At 42.3% G+C, this 22,736-nt stretch overlaps 1 protein-coding gene across 1 annotated transcript; it reads right to left on the reverse strand.

Moving 5' to 3' along the window:
* Positions 1-93: 93 nt before the first annotated feature.
* On the reverse strand, positions 94-20,275 carry LOC134454818 (multidrug and toxin extrusion protein 1-like). Its single transcript, XM_063205976.1, has 17 exons — positions 20,126-20,275; positions 19,522-19,623; positions 19,184-19,252; positions 18,464-18,612; positions 18,297-18,339; positions 18,163-18,207; positions 9,238-9,335; positions 7,889-7,986; positions 6,766-6,879; positions 6,278-6,345; positions 6,045-6,153; positions 4,958-5,033; positions 4,531-4,600; positions 2,483-2,615; positions 1,162-1,256; positions 751-793; positions 94-591 (listed from the first exon to the last, which is right to left on the reverse strand). The coding sequence occupies exons 1-17, from the start codon at positions 20,273-20,275 to the stop codon at positions 344-346; spliced, it is 1,710 nt and encodes a 569-aa protein (XP_063062046.1). The 3' UTR covers positions 94-343.
* Between the last annotated feature and the right edge of the window lie 2,461 nt (positions 20,276-22,736).

The raw sequence follows: 22,736 nt of genomic DNA on the forward strand, positions 1-22,736 counted from the left end.
TGTATCTAATAGAATTGTCTGATCTCAATGCTTTTATTATCAAAACCTGTATAGTAAAAATTAATGTACAATAAACAATAAATATGTTCTGTTCATTCATTTATACAGATTATCCTGAGATTCATTTTTGCACTTATCATGTGCAAATACTGTGTGAAACAGTGGCACTAACTGACACTAAAGTTAAAACAAAAACATGCCATCTCAGCTCAGTCTCCAGTCCACAATCCAAAAAGTTCATTATCCTCCAATTCTGGAGTGAAGCCAAGGCCCCCAAAAACAGATCACATTCATGGATTACCTCCACAAAAGCTTTGTATTCTTCGCTTGACAGAGCTGACTCTTACATGCCAGCTCTGGGATACAGAACACGAGCAATGACTCCCAGCAAGAAGATGGAGAGGGTGACCCCTACTGCCAGTCCTCGGCGTAGCACCAGCTGCCGGTTGGTAAGGGGTGTCCCTACAGTGGTGACAGCTACGGTGTTAGCAGCGTCAAACAGGACATGAGTGCCAGCGTTGCCATTGTCATTTGTGCCCTCTGCCTCTTCTTTCGCAGAGCCAGGGACATCCTGCAGCTCCATAAGGGGCTCTGTTGAGGGGTTGCAGATGGTGAAGCAAAAAAAAGAAAAGAAAATGACAAAAAAGGTTACCTTAACTGAATTTGCTCAATACTCCTAATGCACAAGGAAACTAAAGATGTTTCACAGTTACAACAGATATACAGTTCAGTTACATTTTCACTCCTTACCTGCCAATGTGTGATTGCCCTGTACTCCAGCTCTCTCCAAAGCCTGGGAATGGAAACACCAGATTACTAACAAAATTCTTATTATTTATTACTAGCAAACTTCTTAGACATCCTATTCTAAATCACATATTCTGAATAGTGCAACAAGTTGATAAACTCAAATATCAAACATACACACTTTTTTTGTAATCCAGACAATACACTGTCAAGCACAGACAAACTGGGTTTAATGTCCCTCTGTTTGCCATGGGATTATTATCATGGACAAACTCTCGTTAAACGAAGTTCACCCCTCCCTCCACTCCTCCCTCCACTAAACATGTCTCAGTTCGGCAGCAGTTCTAGAGCCTCTGTACAAATGAAATTAGCATGACGGGATAGCATGCTTCTGAAATGCTGGGACATTCTCACCTCCTCTGTGGCTTTCTTCCAGTCCACTTTGATGAGGTATGTCATGAAGAGCAAACCCTGCACGACGACACAGACGGACATGCCTATCCAGAAACCTAAAGGGACGAGAGAAGAGGGACATCACATTACTTTACATTACACTTAGCCAACGCTTTTATCCATAGCGATGTACCGTAATTATTTTTCAGGGTATTGGTTACAGTCACTGGAGCAATGTGGAGTTAAGGTGCCTTGCTCAAGGGCCATTCAGCCATGGATGGAGGTGTAGGGGTCATGTGGGATGTGAACACACAACCCCGAGATTGAAAGACCAACTCCCTAACTGCTAGGCCACCTCACACATTTATCCCCCCGCATGAGACAGCAGGCAGCTTTAAGTTGATATGACTGGGTAGTGCATCTCCTGGGACAGATTACTGCACGGGCCTACCGGGCATAGGCCCAGGGGCCCCTTAAGCCCAAGCCTCTATATTTCCAGTCTCATAGTCCATTAAAATCACACTTTTAACAACTGAATTTAAATGTTTTAGACTGTCACATTAGCCCGAAACCCTCGTTTTGTAAACTAGCAACACACTGGGGTGGGTTTGTTGTGGGCTCTGTGGAAATGCTTGGATTCTCGAAGCTGCTTAAAGCACACACACACTGCTTTAACCTTTGAGAATCCATGCATTTCCACAGGATAAATTTTGCAGTCTGTTTCTATCTTGCCTTTTCCTATCCTAATTTGTACTCATCCATCAGCTTATCGTAACTTAATCAAAGATGGCAGCGCCTGGTGAAGTTCTCCAAGGCGCAGCCTGTAGAAATGACCCTGTATCAAACAAACTGTCCACTATCAAAGTTCTCTATGCCTGGTTTTACATGTCAACAACCCTGCGACTCTGCAGAATGAAGTATTGAGTAACTTTGAGCCTCGTAAATGGCTGGAAAAGTAGAGATTTATTAAGCTACGATGGCTAATTTGGTGCCGACCCACTCACAGCAGAAGCCCAATTTTAGCATCTGCTAACTAACACATTTTCAATCATACAGTTGAATACCAACACTAATATATTACATAATTAATTTATGGAATGGTTATTACAATGTATGAAAGCATATATTCAATTATGAAGAAAAGGAGAGTGCTGTGTAGGGTCAATTGTTTGAAGAAAAAAAACAGGTGCATATATTCAATGTTTTATGCAAACAGTCCCTTTCTGTCCAATACTCCTCTGCAGTATCTCTGCAGCCCCCCTAGGGGTCTCGACCCCCATTTTGGGAACCACTGTGTTATTGTATTTGCAAAGGGGATACATTAGCTGCCAGTGTCTCCTACCTAGTACACCAAGCTTTGCAGCAAACATAAGTGACAGTCCGATGGGGAAAGCGAGACCATAGTAGCCCAGGGCACTGATGAGCGCCCCCATCTTCTGCTTCCCCATGCCTCTCAGGATACTGCCCGCTGCCGCCTGGGAACACAGTTATCAACAAGATAAGATATCGACACCCGATGCAGATTAGTACACAGCAACATGTGCCGTGTTCAATGTAGGGTAAAGTAGGGTAGAGGTAGTATGTGTTGCTCTGCTCCACCAGGGAGCACCAAAGCTAGACAGACACCAGATCCGTTGGCTCTGACACAACGCCTGGTGTGAACCTGGCTAGGGTAGAGTAGGGCTGTAAATAATAATCGATATGTATTGATACATCAGTCCTACAGCTGATGATCGAAACGTATTGTGGGGCATTCTTAAAGCGATGGTTCGGAGTAGAATCACCCTAATGCCATTTGAACCGTGACACCCATCCACCTTTACACCCGAAGTGTTTTCTGCCGCAGGCTTACATCAACAGAGTTGCCGTGTTATTCGATGTTTATTCCGGTTAGCTTGACTCAAGCGCATATGGATACTGGGCACCGTCTCCAAACTTTCCCCACAAAAATAACATGTCATGACACCAAACTTCTGCAGTAGCACAAATATGGTCTGTACTCACGAAACGAAGCATTTGGAAGTTTGGAAATAGTCCAGGAGTTTATTATTATCAACACAAGCCGAATAGCTTCTCTGCTGCTAAAGCTGCGCCAACGTTACTTCCGTCATCTAAGACAAGCATGTAAGAGTCCTAAACGAAGCTCATAATATGCACAATGAAAAGTGAATTCAGCATCAGTATTGATAACGAAAATCCTTGTCTAATTGATAGTAGGTAAGATTTGAAATATCTTTTAAGTATTGCCTTGAAAATATAAGCCTTAATCACAATTCAATGAAAACTTTTTTAACACTCTCGTCTGGAAGTTTGTTGAAGACTTTTACGGGCTTGTCTCATATGACGGAAGTAACGTTGGCACAGCTTTAGCAGCAGAGAAGCTATTCAGCTTGTGTTGATAATACTAAACTCCTGGACTATTTCCAAACTTCCAAATGCTTCGTTTCGTGAGTACAGACCATATTTGTGCTACTGCAGAAGTTTGGTGTCATGACATGTTATTTTTGTGGGGAAAGTTTGGAGACGGTGCCCAGTATCCATATGCGCTTGAGTCAAGCTAACCGGAATAAACATCGAATAACACGGCAACTCTGTTGATGTAAGTCTGCGGCAGAAAACACTTCGGGTGTAAAGGTGGATGGGTGTCACGGTTCAAATGGCATTAGGGCGATTCTACTCCGAACCATCGCTTTAAGTATCCAAAATAATCAAATCGCTGACCCCTGCCCAATGCCATAGCTCCATAACATAATAGAAGTGGAAAAGTAATTGGAAAAAAATCTAATCGTATCGTATCATGGGGCATTCTTAAGTATAAAAAAATAATTGAATCACTGCCTTAAGAAATTGATATTGAATCCTTTCGTCATAGAGGCTGTGATTTACACCCCTAGGGCAAAGTAACTTCATTAACCCCAGAAGGAAATTAAGGCAAAGTGTCTTTAAAAGGGTTCTATTTAGGCATGCCTGAGCTGTTGAATTTGCCTGCTTTCCAGAGCTGGTCATCCTGGATTGAGACAATTAAAGAAAGTCCTGCCAAACATTTGTTCCAGTCAATTCACAGAAACAGCAGCTCACCCGAACATGGAATCAAATTCTAAAATCAGTAGAAGACACACTACCAAGGAAGCTAAAACCTGGGATGCTAGCTCGGAAGCATATCTGTATATTGAATCTCAGGAAGGAGATTTAATGAAGTTCTACACCAAAATCTGTTAACTGCTAGCATCCCTTACAAAAAATGTTTTGATCAGGCAGAGGAGACTTAGACGGCTAACACCGTACCGCACTTGCCAAGCTGTCGGTCAAAGAACAAAAGGACAAAAAGGATTTAAGTGGGCAATCAGCATCCCTTGCACACTTTTTAAATCAGGTAGATGGGAATATTACCTGTGCTGCATCCATGATGTGGAGCGGAGCATAAATGATCATCACTTGTGCAACGCTTTTCCTTAGCGTTCTGTAAAGTTAGGGTAAAGCACATGAAACCATGCATTAATGCACTGAACAAGCAGCCGATGTCAACAATAAACAGTGTCCAAGGGTGTTCAGGAGGTCTATTTTATATTATAGCATTGGTCTATGCATAGGTCACAAAAGTGTGTGTGTGTGTGTGTGTGTGTGTGTGTGTGTGTGTGTGTGTGTGTGTGTGTGTGTGTGTGTGTGTGTGTGTGTGTGTGTGTGTGTGTGTGTGTGTGTGTGTGTGTGTGTGTGTGTGTGTGTGTGTTTGCTACCAAATGGGTTTTATGGTTCTGTGTCGTCAGTTTACTGTGAAAATCATGGTACCAGTAGCAGATAGTGGCCGATATTCACTCACTCATCATCGGTGAAGATATAAGCCATTACATTTCTTGATGTCCCATAGATAGTAGCTATGCACACGCCCACTGAGGCTACACAAGGGGAAAAAAACAGATTGAGAGGGGGGTTAGAAAGATTTAAGTTAAGAGAATTAGTCACATAGACAATTTGTAATCAGTATATATTCAAAAAAGAGTCATACTTGTAACCAATTAAGTACAACTGATAGTAATTAGTCCCACTCTAGTCCACACACTCACTCAAGTATATCACCCAGTTAGTGAAGTCACTGGGCCTTTCTCAAAACCTAGGACAGTGTCCTTCCAAGTGTATCAGCCTATTTAGTCACACCCAGTGATTGGATAATCTTTGGTGAACTCTACAGAATATCCAATCACTGGGTGTGACTAATAAAGAGTATCCAATCACTGGGCTTGACTATAGGCTGAGCACACTTGGAAGTGTGCGTACTGGGTTTTGAGAAAGACCCACTGGTTACTGTTGAACAACCTTTCTGGAGACCTTTCTCACTTGTGCTCGCACAGTGTAAAATTACAGTATAGTCAAACAGCCTGATCTCCAAAAATTCCGTGCTCCTGGACACGGATGTTAAAGACATGAAATCCGTGTCCAGGAGCACAGATTTTGCCAAAATTTCGTGCTCCTGGACACGGAATTGTTTTCCGTGCCCTGACCAAAACATTCCCTAACCTTAACCTGTCATTAAAGACATATTTTTGAGAAATACCTTTTCCAGTTGGTTGCTAGGCTATCAAACTCATATAATGAATGGAAGAAAACTAGCTGTGCCCAGACCAAAACAATCCCTAACCCTAACCTGTCAGTAAGAAATGTTTTTTTTCTGAGACAAAATATTTGAAATAAGAAAAATCCTGAGAAAACATAAGACTGTGGAAATAGCCTATAGAAAGCACTTCAAACAATTCCGTGTCCAGGAGCACGGAAAACAATTCCGTGTCCAGGAGCACGGAAAACAATTCCGTGTCCAGGAGCACGGAATTTTGGCAAAATCCGTGCTCCTGGACACGGATTTTGTGTCCTTAACATCCGTGTTTTGGAGATCATGTTGAGTCAAATCTTACCTGCACAGATGATGGATATTACAGCACAACGCTTGGCTCTCTCCGTCTGCCCAGCACCTAGGGCATTCCCCACCTTCACACTGCCTGCAATACTGAACCCAAAAGGAAGCTGACAAAGCAGAGCACCCTCTTTTAGTTATTCTACATTAGCAACAGGAGAAACTATTTTCAAATTGAGAATCTCAAAAATATAGTTATAGGAGTTTATTTCCAATTTATTTATTTTCCATTACCATATAAGCAACAGTTGATAGCTCATAGATGATGGACTGGGTTCCCAACTCTGTTTCATTTATCCATCCTACATGGTACAACACAATTGTACATTAGTATTTCAAAGGGTTTTTCTCAAAAGGGAGAAATCACATTAGCACAGTGGGGTAACTTGACACTTTTTAAGATTAAGATCAATCTTGAAATGTTTGCATTTTACTACTGTTGCAATTACAATCATAAAACACTAGAGTGTGCTAGAGCTGCCTTGATCAAGGTCTCCACCCTCCAAGTGTTATTCTGTGTGTAAATAACTAAATTACATAAGAATACATTGCATTACATTACATTTTAGAACAATACATTTATCCAAAGCTACTTACAGCATAAAATAAAAGATAAGTGTGGTGATACAGCTCAAGCAAGGTTAGTGCAGATGAGCAGGGTTTTTCTTTAAAATGAAGATGTAAAACATATATTGTATTGTACTGAAATTGTAGAAGCTGACCTGCGAGAATGGCTATAGTTTCAAAGGTCCACCACTCTATACTCATCATGACCATCAAGGGGATGGCCAGGCGAATGTAGACTCCCCACTCCTGAAAGCACTCTTTGGACCAACCTGTCAGTAGAGAGACAGATGACACCACATGATATACTACATCATTCAGCAGACATTCCCATCCACACTCTGCCTTACAATAATACAGTATAATATAATGTATAATACAATAATACAACCAGTGCTCTCCCCCATCCTCCTCCTCCATGACTGGGGTACCCTGAGCATGATACCGTCCCGCCGCACTGCTCCCTTGGGGCGCCATTGAGGGCTGCCCCCTTGCACGGGGGAGGCATAAAAAATGCAATTTCGTTGTGTGCAGTGTGCAGTGTTCACATGTGTGCTGTGGAGTGCTGTGTCACAATGACAATGGGAGTTGAGTTTCCCAGTTGGGCTTTCACTTTCATTTCATTACAGTCTACGAGAACATACTCCATGTCTTTCTTTACATATTGTAGCCTCTTATTGCACATGGGCCCATCGACGGGCCTATTCACTCTTTGCTGAAAACACTTAACTACATCATAACATTATAGCTATTACATTACAGAGAGATTTAAGTGACATATTAAGACTTGGTCATTACTATTGTGTTGGCAATACGATAATAACACAGGCTCTGTGGCAAGGGGTTAAGTAGCTATAGCAAAGTAAGTTTTAAAGTCCTATAGTCCCGTTAGGACTATAAATAGCCTGTTATCAGGATGGCAAGGGCCAAGTCGTAATGCATTACTAAAGGTACCATGTAATCTCATAGTGGTATAGTACAAAGGTAGTAAAATCTTTTCATCGACTATTACAGCGTTCCACTGGTGAATTGGTGCTCAATTATGGGGCTACAACCTGGCCTGTGGTTACTAGAATTGCCTATGGTGTCATCATGACAGATTATTCATCTCATGTTATAGTCTGGCTTTCCGGACTAAGGCACCATTTACTGAATATGTTTACTATACACCCTGCTGGTGCTTACAAACACATACACTATCAAGTGAGTGCAGAATCTCATGCTTCACTACATACAGTAGTTCTTTATGGTGTACACTGGTGTGTGTATAAATGAACGTACCTGACCAGGTATCCTTATGAAGACCTTTACAAACAGTGTAACAGTACAGGAAAATAGAATTGGAATACTGTGCAATGACATTTGCCCCAGCTGATCCCCTGGGGAAAAAAGTATACGTAGTGAGGCTACTGGTTAAAGAAAAATACCTCAATTAGGCTACTGACTTGACTTGACAGACTTGTAGACACTTGGAATAGCACAACAATGCTAACACTTGCTGAAACATGAAGTAACATTTTGAGTGTATTTGACATGATAGCCTGCTAATATTCTGTCAATAATCAATAAACAATCAATAGACATCTACTGATGATGAAAGATGTCCTATTACAAATACAATGCTTGAAGATGGCAAAATAAATGTGTTAGGCCCCTCCTAAACTATCAGTTAGCCCTTTATAATAGCTACATATAACTAAATTATTCATGTGGTAACCCTTAGATATTGTATGTAGGCCTACATGATTTCCCATCAACAAATGTCAAAGCAGTAGAAACAGAAAGGTTTAGAGAAAGACCAACATAGCCTACTGTATACTTGCTAAAAACAATGCTCAGCAGTATTTGTCAAAATTGTAATTATCTGAGAACAGGGCTTGAATTGTAAAGCGCTACATTTTCCCTTTAACATTTATATCAGGGGTGCTCAACTGGCGGACCCAGGTCCGGATGCGGACCCAAACGCAATGTCATCCGGACCAAGACAAAATCCATCTGTATTTAATATGCATAAATTATAGCCTACATGAGATTTCGCTGCCGTGCGATCTATAGGTGTATTTCTGCGAAGCCAGTCTTATGACAAAAAAAGTATCATCACTATGACAACTCAGTGAGTGAGCAAGAGGCCAGTGCGGCCAGCGAGTCGGAGCCGACCATCCCCACAATGCATTTCGTGTTCGATCATGCAGTCAATAGGCTTGTTCGTGACGAAGCAGTGCTGCTTTTGCTAGGCAGTGGGCATGCGCACTTTGCCTGTTTGATGCATTCTGGTTAGAATTTTCCAACCACAATGCATCAAACTGGCAAAGTGTGCATGCTCGCTGCTCAGCAAAAGTAGCACCGCTTCGTCACGAACGAGCCTAATTAGATTAGATTAGATTAGATTACTTTATTGGTATCCAAGGGTAGATTTGATTTGCAGTAAAGTGAGCTTCGCTCATACAAAACATTCAGGACATAGGACACACATAACATACAAGCAACCCACAGTGAACATAGACAATACCAAAAGTGACCTAGTGCATCCTATCAAAGAGACATGGAATAATAGAATCAGTCACTGGAGGAGACCACTCCTAATGCTGCTTTACACAGTAGCCTATAAAGATGTGACAAGTGATACTCACGAAACACCAAGATGCAGGACAAACAAGAAGATGTAGTTAGAAAGTGCACTGACTGACGACGCCACTAGCCCACTGATCACCACAGGCCACATGATTTCCTGTTGAAAACATACACAGTAGGGCTGCGTAATTAATCGAAATGAATCAAAACACAACACATTACACTGACCAAAAAGTAACATTAACTGAGTTAATGTCAACAAGAATTATTAACACTGGTATTTTGTACTGTGTAGAGCTGATGCAAATATGTGATCAAATGTGAGTAAACTGAGGGTGTTCTCTTTCGGTCGACATCTATGGGTGGATCACTATAGGCATGAACGGCCATCCGGGTACTTCGCTCGTAAATGTGCACTACGCCCCTTTATGGGGGAAATCAAACCGAATGTCTCATCAACTTCCATGCTACATCGCCTTGCCTAAATGAATACAGGCCATGCTTCAGCCACGGCTGTTTGACTATATTATTTGAACAACCGGCAACACAACACGTTTTCAATATGTTGCGCGTGAACAACGCTAGTCTACAGGTCCGTATCTTTCGTTTATTAAACCCCAACATCACCAATTGACTTGCATGGGCTGTTTTCCCCCACAAATGGGCGTAACGCGCATGGAAAACGTCACACCGTTCATGAGTATATTGTGAGATATACAGAAGCCAGCTTTCCATCATGCTGCCAGGCCAATGAGCAGCACGTTTTCTAGTGGTGTGGATCGGCACTGCTCTCATGATCCGATTCGATCACGATTCGGGAGGTAGTAGATCCGATTCGATTCGATTCTATTAGATCCAATCCGATCCGATTCAATTTTACAATGCATTGCAATGCATTACATTTCTACTGAATGCAAAGCAAATGTTTCATCAGCCATGATGAGGCAATACAAGTAGTCAGATATTGAGCAACAATTTATTGGCTGTTTTCTGTATCAGTATCAGTCTTGCAATATTTTGAAGTGCTTTTATTTAATTTAATATTCATTTGCTCCCGAAATATCCATGGAGGTAATTGAAACTTTGAAAAATTGCTGGATCGATTCTGGAACTTGCCGGAACGATTCTGGATCGTCCATGCCCCGCATCGATTCGGATCGCCGACTCGATCATTGTTGACACCACTAACGTATTCCGGCTTGGCCGAGGTTATAAAATCAGTGACGCATGCGCAAATCTCATCTGAAATCCTCTTCCCTGTGAAATGCCAGAAGTTTTCGCGATGGCTCAACTGTCCATTAGAATATGTTGGAGGCTGTTCCCGGACGCCGTATTGCGAATTAAATTGCTTTTTAAAACTACTTAGGCCTATTTCATCTCACCGAAAGGTAAGTGTTACGTAAAAGTGTTAAGTAAGGGTTACTTTACCCTTCTGTTTCGCGCTGGCTTTTCTTGGTTAGCCGACCACCGTCATGTCAAGTGCTAGCTGAGATTAGCTATCCTTTACCAGAGGTGAATTTTCTGTTCAACTACTACCAAGTTTATTTGCCTCTAAACAACCTCACCAGAATTTTCTTCAGTTTCACTGACTGGTCGACCACCGTCGTGGCAAGCGCTAGCTCGGATTGGCTACCTAGCTTTTCCACCCAAATTGATTTGGCCAGCTATGGCGGCAGCTGAGCTTCATTTCCTGGTACGTTACCTAATTCGACCGCTCGACAAGCGGCATACGGCTCTGTTACCTCTACCGAACTCAATTTGCCTCCTAAATGTCCACTTTACTGTGGCCACTGCCACTGTGGACCTTATGCCTCTAAGAATCCTGGGCCCAACCTATGTGGACCTCATGACTCTACAATCTTTATATATGTCTTCTTGCTATTCTCTCTTGTTTCTGTCTCTCCTCTCTACTTCTCCTTTTAAATCCATCTTTAACATGGATGTTTTTTCCCATTTGTTAAGCACTTTGAGTTGCATGCCTTGTATGATACAGTGCTATACAAATACAATTATTATTATTATTATTTACTGAGGTGTTTAGCATTTTTTTCCCGGCTTCCTCGCTTAGCTAACTGAGGTGGCTACGGCTAGCCCTAATCAGTCGCTTAGCCCCGTCTGAATTATTTTAGTCTGCTAATGGGCGCCAGCTACAGCGCAGACTTATTACCTGTCCACCTACTACCACCGTAGTATTTGGGCTATAATTTGTGGCTTTTGCGGAGCATGCCTAAGATGCAGCCTCGTAAAGGCCCCCTGGGCTGACGATCCACAGTACCCCACGCAGGAGAGCCAGCCAGACATGTCTGCATCAGCGGTGGTCGACAGCGATGCTGTCTCGGTGGCGGCTTCGGACTACGGTAAAGGACCAGTAGGCCTTGAGCTATGGCCCCAAATTTTGGCCATCGGTGCCATCTGGGGGGAGGAATGCTAACAATTTTTTTTGGTAAGGTATATCCCCCCACTACTAGAAAAAGCCTGATAGCAGTCACGGGGTGGTAGCGAAACCCCTTTTTTCGGCTCTTGAAGTGACTACCCCCCTCTATTAAATTCCATTTTTGAATTCGGATGCATGTCTAGTTCAGGCTCATTTCGTGGGGTATTGCCAATACTCTATACCATGGTGCCTGGTATTACTGGAAAGGGGACCTTTCAGGCTTTCATTTAAGATCATTGGTGAATCTGTCTGACATACACAGAGGTCACAGCACTTCATTAAATCAGACATATCTAATATTTTCCAACAACTCTTGGCTAAACTGTCTGCTTTCGTTTATCTCTGTGGCGTGAAAGAACACCAAGGACACAAAATTGGACAACCTCAATACTCTTTGGAGTCTGCTGATTCAGAAAATGTATAATATGCCCATACAATTGTTTTGTATGCGTTTGTGAGAGCGTTAAATTTGAATTGTGCAACCAGCAAAAGTATTCAAAATAATAGCCAATACATGCAGGTCATCTGTTGGAAGTATTGGGCCTTTTTCCTTCCAAAGTTTCTGCTTGGCATCACTGCTTGGCATTAGGCCTTCATTTAAGATCATTACTAAATCTGTCTGACATACTCAGAGGTCACAGCACTTCATTAAACCAGAAATAATAATAACAAATGTCGCCTAAACTGTAGGCTTTGTTTAGTCCCTACGTACTGTAAACCATGGGAAAACATCAAGGACACAAACCCCAACCATTTCAATACTCAAGGCACTCTGCTAATTCAGACAATGCATGATATACCCATACAATGTATTGTGAGAGCCTTACAAAAGGCCATAATGACCATTAATATGACATAATTTAAGTCAAATTCTGTCCTATCTCTTTATAGACGTAAGGAAATGTAAGGAGACATAAGACGTAAGGAGATAAAAGAGATGAGCGGGGGCATGGGGAGGCACTGTATGTACAGTAGATGTAGAGTTAGGGGGGGGGGGGGAAGGGGGAGAAGTAGGGGTGAGGTGAGTGGGGGCAATTGAAGGGGAGCACTGTTGGGTGGGGGGCAAGGCCAGGGTAGTGGAGGAAAGTGAGTGGGGGGAGGTGACTGGGGGGGGCACTGTAGAGTGGGGGGGGGGGTAGGTGAGGGGGGGGGGGGCGCACTGTGGAGTGGGGGGTAGTGGGGGTAGGTGAGTGGGGGGGGGGGGCTTAAAGGAAAGTGAGGGGGGATGGGGAGATAAGACACTGTAGGGTGGGGAGAGGAGTGGGGGAGCAGGTGGGGGTAAGGGTGGATAAATGTTAATGATAAAATATTTGGAATAGTTTCAGAAACGTCTACCATATTGAATGTTGGAGGGAATTTGAGATGCCCTAGTTTCAGCAGTGTTGTGTATATGTTTAATTGAGCAATTTTTGACCACTTTCTTTAGGATATGTCACGGTGGCAAAATCGAAATTCACCTTCTATTGTTCAGCCATGCTCATATCGGACTGTGTGACAACTAGCCTAGAAATCTAGACGCCCCTAGGGGTTTGGCGTGGCCAGGCTATGTGACAACATCAGCATCTTCAAAATCACCCGTAAACAGTGGCTGAAAACAAACCAGACCTGCTCCTATTAATTAATAGTATGAACATTGTTTTACTCTGGATATATTTGGTGTTTGTGGTAAAATGTCATGTCTTCTGTAATGCAGTATTGTTTTTTTTTATTATGGCTACCTGCCTTAGGACTACGGATGACATTTGGCAACTATGCAAATACCAACATATTTATATTGATGTTTTTTTAACTGATGTATTGATTAGTGTGTATTGTCCTAATCAAATGAAAGAAAGAATGAATGAATGAATACATTTGTCCATTAGGCAATAGGAAATAATTGTGCTAAAAAAAGGAACCGTACTCATCAATGAATATTATAGGCTTACGTCATTGCAAGGACCATAGGCCTAGTTATTTCAGCAGTTGACTGTCTATGTGCCATTTGACCATTGTAGGAGGACTATTCTCTGCTTCAAGGAAGCGAAATCAATCTTATTTTTTGTTTGTTTAGTCAACCTTTGGTAAAATATCTGTAAGAGAATATAACAGAGAAGTGCTGAAAAAAGTAATCTACCATGTAGTAGGCCTATATTATGGCCCCACAGTATTGGTAAAAATGCATGAAAGTCATCCATTTTGGGAAATAGCAGCCATATTGAATTTTGACACAAATTTCAGATGGCATCAAGTTTGAATTTCTTCTGCTCGCGCACACGCACGCACGCACGCACGCACGCACACACACACACACACACACACACACACACACACACACACACACACACACACACACACACACACACACACCTTTTCTCTATGGCAAAAAATTAGCCTTTGAAATGATCATTTGGGGAAGGGCTACCATATTACATTTTGGGAAATATTTTTCAATTTATTTCAATAAGCTTTTGGTCAGTAATCTGTGAAATGTCTGGCAGGACAATATGTCTATTATTAAGCAGTGCTGTATGTGCAATTTGATCATTTACTGACAACAGTACCATTTCAAAGCGGATTTATACATTCTTATGCACATACATTCATACTGTATGTATACACACTATACATACATATATTCATTCATTTTTCTTTTTATCCAACATTTGTATGTATGTCTGTAAGGAGATATTACAGAATTGGTCAGAAAATAGGTTATTAGGGCCTTGAGGATCATTACGGTCTTTTAAAGGCTCCTGCAAATATTGTATGGGTACATTATACATTTTCTGAATCAACAGCATGCCTAGATTTTTAAAATCATTTGGTTTTGTGACCCTGATGGTTTCCCATGGTATAGGGACAACATAAATCATACAGTTGAGGTGGAATTTGTGAGAAATTACTGGTTTAAAGGATAAAGCCAGCCAATTTCAAAATGCATGTAATGCTCACACTACCCTGGACTTGTCAGTACCAGAGATTTTTTTTTTCTTCAGCCTTTTCCAAGATCCTGGTCATTGTAATGGGGGCAGGTGTTACCTTTTGGGAAAATATTTGGAGTAGGCCCATGTTAAGATTTTTTTTAAAATGTAAACAAAATTTGCCCCCATTACAATAGCAGCATGCAGCATCTCCGGGTACTGACAAGTCAAGGGTAATGTGAGCAATACAACAGCATATTGAAATTGGCAGGAGTGATCATTTGAGTATTTGGGGGGGGCTTTTCAAGCCTTTATTTTTTGTTTATATGAGACAGGACAGTGAAGGAGGTGACAGGAAGCGAGTTGGAAGGGAGAGATGGGGGAGGGTCAGCAAAGGGCACGGTTCAGAATCGAACCCGGGTCAGCCGCGTAGTAGACCAGTGTCCTACCATTAGGCCACGATAGGGCCGAGAAATTATTGGTTTAATGACCTCTGTGAATGTCAGGAAACATTGGCAGGAAAAAAGGCCTGATATTTCCAGCTAATGACCTGCTATATTGGCTACTATTTTGAAGACTATTGGTGGTTACACAAGTCAAATTTTAGGCCCTCACAAACATATACAAAATAATTGTATGGGCATATTATCATTTTCCGAGTCCACCGAGTATTGAGGTTGTGTAATTTTGTGTCCTTGGCGTTCTTTCATGCCACAGAGATAAACGAAATCAAACAGTTTAGCCAACATTTGTGAGAAAATGTGACCTATGTCTGGTTTAATGAAGTGCTGTGACCTCTGTGTGTGTAAGAAACATTCAGCAATGGACTGAAATGAAAGAATGAAAGGTCCCCTTTCCAGTAATACCAAGCGCTATTGTATAGAATATTGACAATATCCCAAGCTGTCCTGGACCTTCTTTCGTGCAACTGCACTACAAAATGCTCTAGCCATCATTGTGTTTGTCTGGTAAATGGCCTCAGTTGCACAGACATGTGTAAACTGAGAGAGTGCGGAAACCAGGCAACCATAGACAGTTCAGATGAAGGGGATGACATGGAAGATGAAGAGTACTGACGACGAAATAATATAAATCTACATGAAACTATTCTTTCATTAAGCATATTCCCTTTGCAACATGTTTCTTTATTGGCTTGTAACCCCTTGTATAGGGTCTCAGTCTATTTGTTTATGAAATAGCCTGTATAAAATGTTGTATATGAACATTTATCTAAATTCTGTTAATGAGATATCATATTTGAGTGGTTTAAGTAAAGTGTTACCCAATGCCCTATCATTCCAGGGCCTACCATCTAGATTGTATTTCTTCACATACACTACAACAGTGTTTCTCAAATTTTTCGTGCCATTCCCCCCTTCAGAGGAAGGGTGTCTGTCTGCGCCCCCCTCGAGCAAAATGGTTACGAAAATACAAATAAATAGGCCGTCGTGAAGTTTATTAGAGCCTGATATACACGTACAGTATGGCCTATGTTCTCTAAATATTAGTGACTTAATGGCAAAGCAGAAAAATATTTAAAAAGAAAAACCTTCTGACTTCACGCGCCCCCCGAGGGGGGCTTCCGGCCCACTTTGAGAAACACTGCACTACAATAATTGAATACTTCAACAACTTGTGAATGTTATGTACATTCACATATGAACTACAGTATAAACAAAGTTTGTTTAAGTAAAGTGATACCGGCATTGTATTAGTCCATTCTATTGGGTCCGATTTTGAAGACATTTTTGCTGGTTGCAAAAGTGACATTTAAGGGTCTCACAGACATATACTAAATGATAGCATGGGCATATTATACATTTTCTGAATCGGTAGAGTGCCCTGAGTATTGAGGTTGTTAACTTTGGTGTCCTTGGTGTTCTTTCATGCCACAGATGTAAACGAAAGTGCACAGTTTTGGCACAATTTGTGTGAAAATGGGAGCTATTTCTGGTTTAATGACGTGCTGTGGCTTCTGTGTATGTCAGACAGATTCATTAATGGGCTGAAATGAAAGCCTGAAAGGTCCCCTTTCCAGTGATAACAAGCACGATGGTATAGGATATTGGCAATACCCCCAACATAAGCCATAACTACATATACAGCCGATATCAAAAAACAGTATTTATTATAGGGGGGTAGTAACTTCAAGAGCTGAAAAAAGTGATTTCGCTACCACCCCATGACTGCTATCAAGCTTTTCCTACTAGTGGGGGGATATACCTTGCCAAAAAACATTGCTAGCATTCCTCCCCCCAGATGGCACCGGTCGACCCCTCGGCTCATAGCCTACAGATGGCTCATCCGAGGCGGGCTACCCACCCCCCTCAGGCGTTCTACGAACAAGAAGCTGGAAGTTAGGGTGACGCTACGTCTATGGCAGCTAACATCCACGCTATGTGTAAGAAGGTGGCTGACAAGTGACCTGGCCTGAACCACCTCCACCACTCAAGCGCTCATTTATGGAGGGTCCCTTCCTTCCCCAAGCAGTGCCACCGAGGCGTCAAGTGCTACCTCTGTTTCATGACGTCATGGAGGACATCCAGAAGACGTGGCGAGTGCCACAAGCTGTGTCGGTCCCCGCAAAAGGCTACACTATGCTGGACTTGGATTGAATGGAGGCAGGCTGGGACCTGATGCCCCCTGTGGACCTGCTCCTAGCCATTCACCTGGCCCCCTCCTCTGGCTCGGAGGCCCTGGCTGTCATAGACCCAAAACTGCCACATGACAGGAAAAATGGCTCAGGCCTTATCGGAGGGCAGACCGATTGATGAGACCTGGACCGACATCAGGACAGTCACGGACCTTATCCTTAGGGTCTCACGTTGCACAGCACAGGCCACAGGCAGAGCTAAGAGCCAGGTGACAGTGGGCCATAGGTGCCAAAGGCTCAACCTCTCCTCCATGAGCAACAATGACAAAGCAGCTGTAATGGATCACCCGTTCTCCTCAACAGATCTCTTCGGCTCCGCCGCTTTTGAGGCCATTCAATAACAATTTGAGACGCTCAAGAAACATGGTTCCAACGACCTCCTTTCCTCTCGGGTAAATCACCAGTAGATGGGGGCACCATCTACTTAGGTGGCCCCCAGTCTGTCGTGGGTTCCGGCATTGCGTTCCGGGAGTGATTATATACACCCATTGGAGATGTCGAAATGAGTCGACCGAAAGAGAAGTATAGGTTACTACTTGTAACCCCGGTTCTCTGAGGGAGACAAATGAGGGAGACAAATGAGACATCTCCATGTTAATATAACCTCGGCCAAGACGGAATACGCACTGCCCATTGGCCTGGCGGCAAGATTGAAAGCTGGCTTTGGTGTATCTCAAACAAGAGTGATCCACCCATAGGAGATAGGAGTCTCATTCGTCTCCCTCAGAACCGGGGTTACAAGTAGTAACCTATAGTTTTCACACCACAGTTCACTTCCAAGGGGTCTGGGTACACTTTGGAGGGTTCACATATATACAGAAAATGCTGAGTCACAGGTCTGATTTCACTTAAATGGCAGAAAGGGACCAGGTGTGAAAACACCCTTAGTTATTGTTAAGAGGTGTATTTACATGCACTGTCACAAACAGCTAAATTTCTGAATAACGTTCAGGGGTTGGGGAAATTTATTTGTAAAATGTGTTGAACTTCTCACCTGATTTTCAAGATATCTTGTCTCCACTTTGTAAGCAAACATGGCCTGTGTTTCCAAATGGCACAAAAGTAATGCATTTATGCAAGGCCAATTGCAGTGATGGTGTAAGTAGAATAATTAGTTTGAATACATACTGGTACGGCTAGCATTACTATCTTCACATACTCCTGTGACACCCTGGTAAAAATACACAAAACACAATATATTTATCACTAAAACACACAGTACAACTTAAACAAGAAAGCGAGTGTTGAATCTGACTCTGTAAGTTTGGAATTGACACTGTAAAAGCCAGCCTTACGTCACAATTTGTGGGTCCTGACGCAAGGCCAACAGTATGCTCTCAGTGTTGATGAGGAAGGTCCAGCTTATGAAAACACCCAGAGCCAAGATCAGAATGGCCCTCTGCAGAATGAACCCCACCCTCTTCACGTTGCCACTGCCAAACGTCTGTTGGAAGTATACAGTCATTAAAAATGGGTTGTCAATATTTCAGAGTAAACTCAGATATAGGCCTACAGTACCTGTAAATCGATATTGAGTATTTGCAACTCTGTGGAGGGAATTATTTTGACTGTGAGGGTAAACGTCCGTGTAAAATTCTGCAGGTGACCAGTGTAATTTCATCACTACAGGACTTGTTAGTTGTTACACTGACCGAAGAGTAAAATGAATATTATTTTTGAGTGGGACAAAATGTTATCTGAAATTACGTTGTTGATTTCAACTCTATATGAGTTGAACCATCACTGGTATATTTGTTGTGTAGATTGTCTCACTGATGAATAAAAAGTGTGTCTTCATCAACTATAGTATACAAGTGACCATTTCAGACATGCTCTGGCAATTTTGTTTTGTATGCACTCTGACAGTAACAAGCCTGGCTCTCCTGGAGTAGTAGGCCTAATCTCAGTATCAGGTCTCATCATTTAACACAAACTATGAAGATTTTCCTCCGAACATGAGAGAGAATATGCAGGTAAACCTTTGATAACTCTGCCGGAGTGGCTGAAAGACTGACCTGTGATATCAGAGTATCGCATGCTGATGCTAATCCCACACCTACAGATACTCCAGTGACATTTATCATCTGCAAAACAGGCAATACAATTGGATGACAAACAAAAATCTGTGGGGGTATCAAGGTGATCATCATCATTATCATCATTGTATTAACCTATATAATGTTTTAATTAAGTAATTACTAAGTAGGCCTAAAGTAAATTATTCGGTAAGTAAATGCTAGGCTTGACATGCAGCAATAGGCTTGACATGTGTTTTGATATATTTAGATTATCACACGAAAGTCTCATTTATAAGCAGTACCGTAGGGGGCATTATGGACAGGCTAGTACTTACAGCATTGGCGAGAGCAACACCTGCCAGCTCTGTAGGTCCTAAATGTCCACAGAACAGAGTGCTGATCAATGATATAGTGTACTGCGTTAGAAGACCCATGGACTGTTGAGAAAGTTCATCTTAATTAGGCTACATTTTGTTTAGAAAAATCCGCACACGCCGTAAGATTCAAGATTCAAGATTCAAGAATTTATTGTCATTGTCAAAAAGGCAACGAAATTGTGTTTGGGGTACAATACTTAGTAGCAGCAGGTTTTCAAGTAAAGTGCAATAAGAGGTAAAAGTGACACCAGTGCTTGACCCCCCCAGCCCCCCCATCCCACTTAAAGTGCAGCAGAGATTAAGTGCATAATACTCGACAACCCCCCCCCCTCTCTCTCTCTCAAACATGCGCACACACACACACACACACACACACACACACACACACACACACACACACACACACACACACACACACACACACACACACACACACACACACACACACACACACACACACACACACCCTATAGCCACAGCCCTATATCAAAAAGCCTAGGCGACACCGATACATTGATAGTTTCTGTTCAAAGGCAGAATAAAACAGGGAGGTGGTACTCACCGCTGGTAAAGCTATTTTCGCCATACCAAAGACTTCTTCTTTAAAGTCGATGACCGATGTGGCCCCACTGGTTGGTGGGGGAACAGTAGGGGGTCCATCATCCTCAGAGTCCGGGGTAGTTGCAACCTTTGATGTGATGGCAGTGTTCATAGCCAGTCCCTTCAGATGTCTTCAGATAGTCCCTTGTCTATGTCCACACCTAGAGTCTAGAGTCTATGTCTGTCTGCATGGGAAAGTAAGAAACGTAATTTCAATTCTTTGAATGACCAAGAAAATTGAAATTGACAATTGACAATAAAAACAATTGACAATAAAAATTGACAATAAAACCGACTTGACTTGACTTGAGATCAATAAGGTCATGGCGAACTGTGGTATACTATGCCGCAGGCTGCTTTTACAATGACCGTAGGACTAATTATTAACAGTGATTGCAATAAAGAAGGGTTGTCTCAACCAGCGGCCTAAGCCTCTTTCCAATCACAAAAGGAAATGTAAACACTCAATGGTTAAACACAGCATGTTGTGTATGTATAATAACAAGATAGCAAAGAATAGAGCATAACATGGTGGACGGGAATTAAATGAATTCTACATTATTTTTCAGTGCAGTGTTTTGCAGTGACATCATACAACATACACAAAACACTCACCAAAGCATTACAAGATACAGAAGTTGCTAATTATAATTAAAGAAATTGAGGAACATGTGTGAAAATTCCTGCAGTGAAAAATGTCTGGACTGCACATTCCACTCAGTGATTTACTGGTCATATCTCTACACACCTGAACTGACCTTTAATCTTTACCTGGCAGGCAAATAATGCCCCTATTATTTCTCTCTCTCTCTCTCTCTCATATCTACTGTATATAATTTGGGACATTTGTCACAGAAGTTCCCAATCTTTTTTGGCCTGGGACCTCATATTGACATCCCAAATTTTTCGAAAAATATTTTTCATCAGTATTCTTTTCCACCGCTAGACATTTCAGGAGACCCCATTTTAAATCCAGGTGATTCCACATGAGATCTTCACGGTTTGACCCCAAGGTCGACAAACACTTGGTTATTGGAAATGTTAGGCAGCTTTAGTGGGCCCAAGTGTCACATATTATTTCAGAGAATAGTAAGTGCATGCACATGCACATGCATTAGAGTGTTTGTCCCGTCTCAGAAATCCAGCAGCAGCATCAGCCGGCAGCTCTGCTCTCCTCCTCCCAACTGCTCCTGAGGAGAGGACTCACCACTCTGGCTGCCCTCCTCATCCTCGCAGTGGGAATCAGCGTTCACCTCCTCATGCCCCTTCCAGAGTCGTCATGGAGCTCAGTTGGCAACGCCACCATGGATGATGGAAACTGGACCACCACAGCCTCACCACTGGAACAGAGTACTGTCATTTCTCTAACTGAACTACTGTAGACATGAGAAGAACACAGTTGGTTTCACCAAATAGGCAGACTAGCCAACTGCCTAGGGCCCCACCAACGCTGCCTTCTGTAGGGGCCTCCAACAGTCAGTCAGCCCCATTAAGGTTAACACCTGCAAAGAAATTCAAATAGGCCCTGTGTCCTTATTTCACCTAGGACACAATAATGGGTAGAGCCACCACTGGGGGAGAAACACAATGTGCTCTGCACAAATTGTGAACAACTAAACAAAATCGAAGTAATGGGCCCTGCCATGGCTCAAGGGGAGCTACAGCAGCGACCCGGGTTCAATTCCGGCCTGGGTCCTTTGTCTGTCTCTCCCCGTCTCTCTCTCCCCACTTACAGTACATCCTGTCTCTCTCTTGTCTGATCACCAGTAAAGGCACACACACACAAAAATCATTGTACTGGCATTGTACTGCAGTGTGAAAATATGGTAACGTGTGACATGACCGTGTCATTACTGTGTCGTGGCGCAGTCATGGATGTGTCATTATGTCAATCTCATTTGTCAATGTCATTATGTCAACATTTTATGATATTAGTTTAAGTTTTAAGTTATGAAGAATACAGCCCCAACAATGTTAACTTTTCCCAAAACGTTTATGAAATTGACATAATGCTTATGACTCTGTGTCATGCGTATGACGCCGTCGTCAATAAAGTGTTGATGAAATCATTGATTTTAAACTTAACAATGAAACCAGAGACTTGGGCCAGCCAGCACAGCAGCACCCTGATTTTTTTATTATTTTATTTATATAATTGTTTATGATGAACACTGAGCAAAGTCTCCTGCTTCCTTCTACACCAGTTCATGTAATGGTCGTTTTGAAATTTATCCTGGAGTTGATTCTATGCTTTTCTTTTCATAGAGAGCAATGACTCCCAGCGAAAATATGGAGAGGGTGACCCCTACTGCCAATCCTCGGCCTAGCACCAGCTGCCGGTTGGTAAAGGGTGTCCTACAGTGGCATAAAGATTCCTATGACAGTGACGGCTACGGTGTTAGCAGCGTCAAACAGGGCATGAGTGCCACCATTGTCATATAATAATAATAATAATAATAATAATAATAATAATAATAATGCATTTTATTTGAAAGCGCCTTTCAAAACTCTCAAGGACGCTGTACAGACAGAAACAAAAATAAAACAAGACACATAAACAGAATTTTAAACAA

Source organism: Engraulis encrasicolus, chromosome 8 (assembly GCF_034702125.1).
Source record: "Engraulis encrasicolus isolate BLACKSEA-1 chromosome 8, IST_EnEncr_1.0, whole genome shotgun sequence".
Classification (NCBI taxonomy): Eukaryota; Metazoa; Chordata; class Actinopteri; order Clupeiformes; family Engraulidae; genus Engraulis; species Engraulis encrasicolus.

Coding starts and splice junctions, on each gene's coding strand:
- LOC134454818 (XM_063205976.1), bottom strand. CDS start 20,275: ATGAACACTGCCATCACATCAAAGGTTGCAACTACCCCGGACTCTGAG. Junction 19,253..19,521: donor GTGTTGCTCTCGCCAATGCT/GTAAGTACTAGC, acceptor CCTGTTTTGCAG/ATGATAAATGTCACTGGAGT. Junction 7,987..9,237: donor GTCCTGCATCTTGGTGTTTC/GTGAGTATCACT, acceptor TTTTTTCCCCAG/GGGATCAGCTGGGGCAAATG.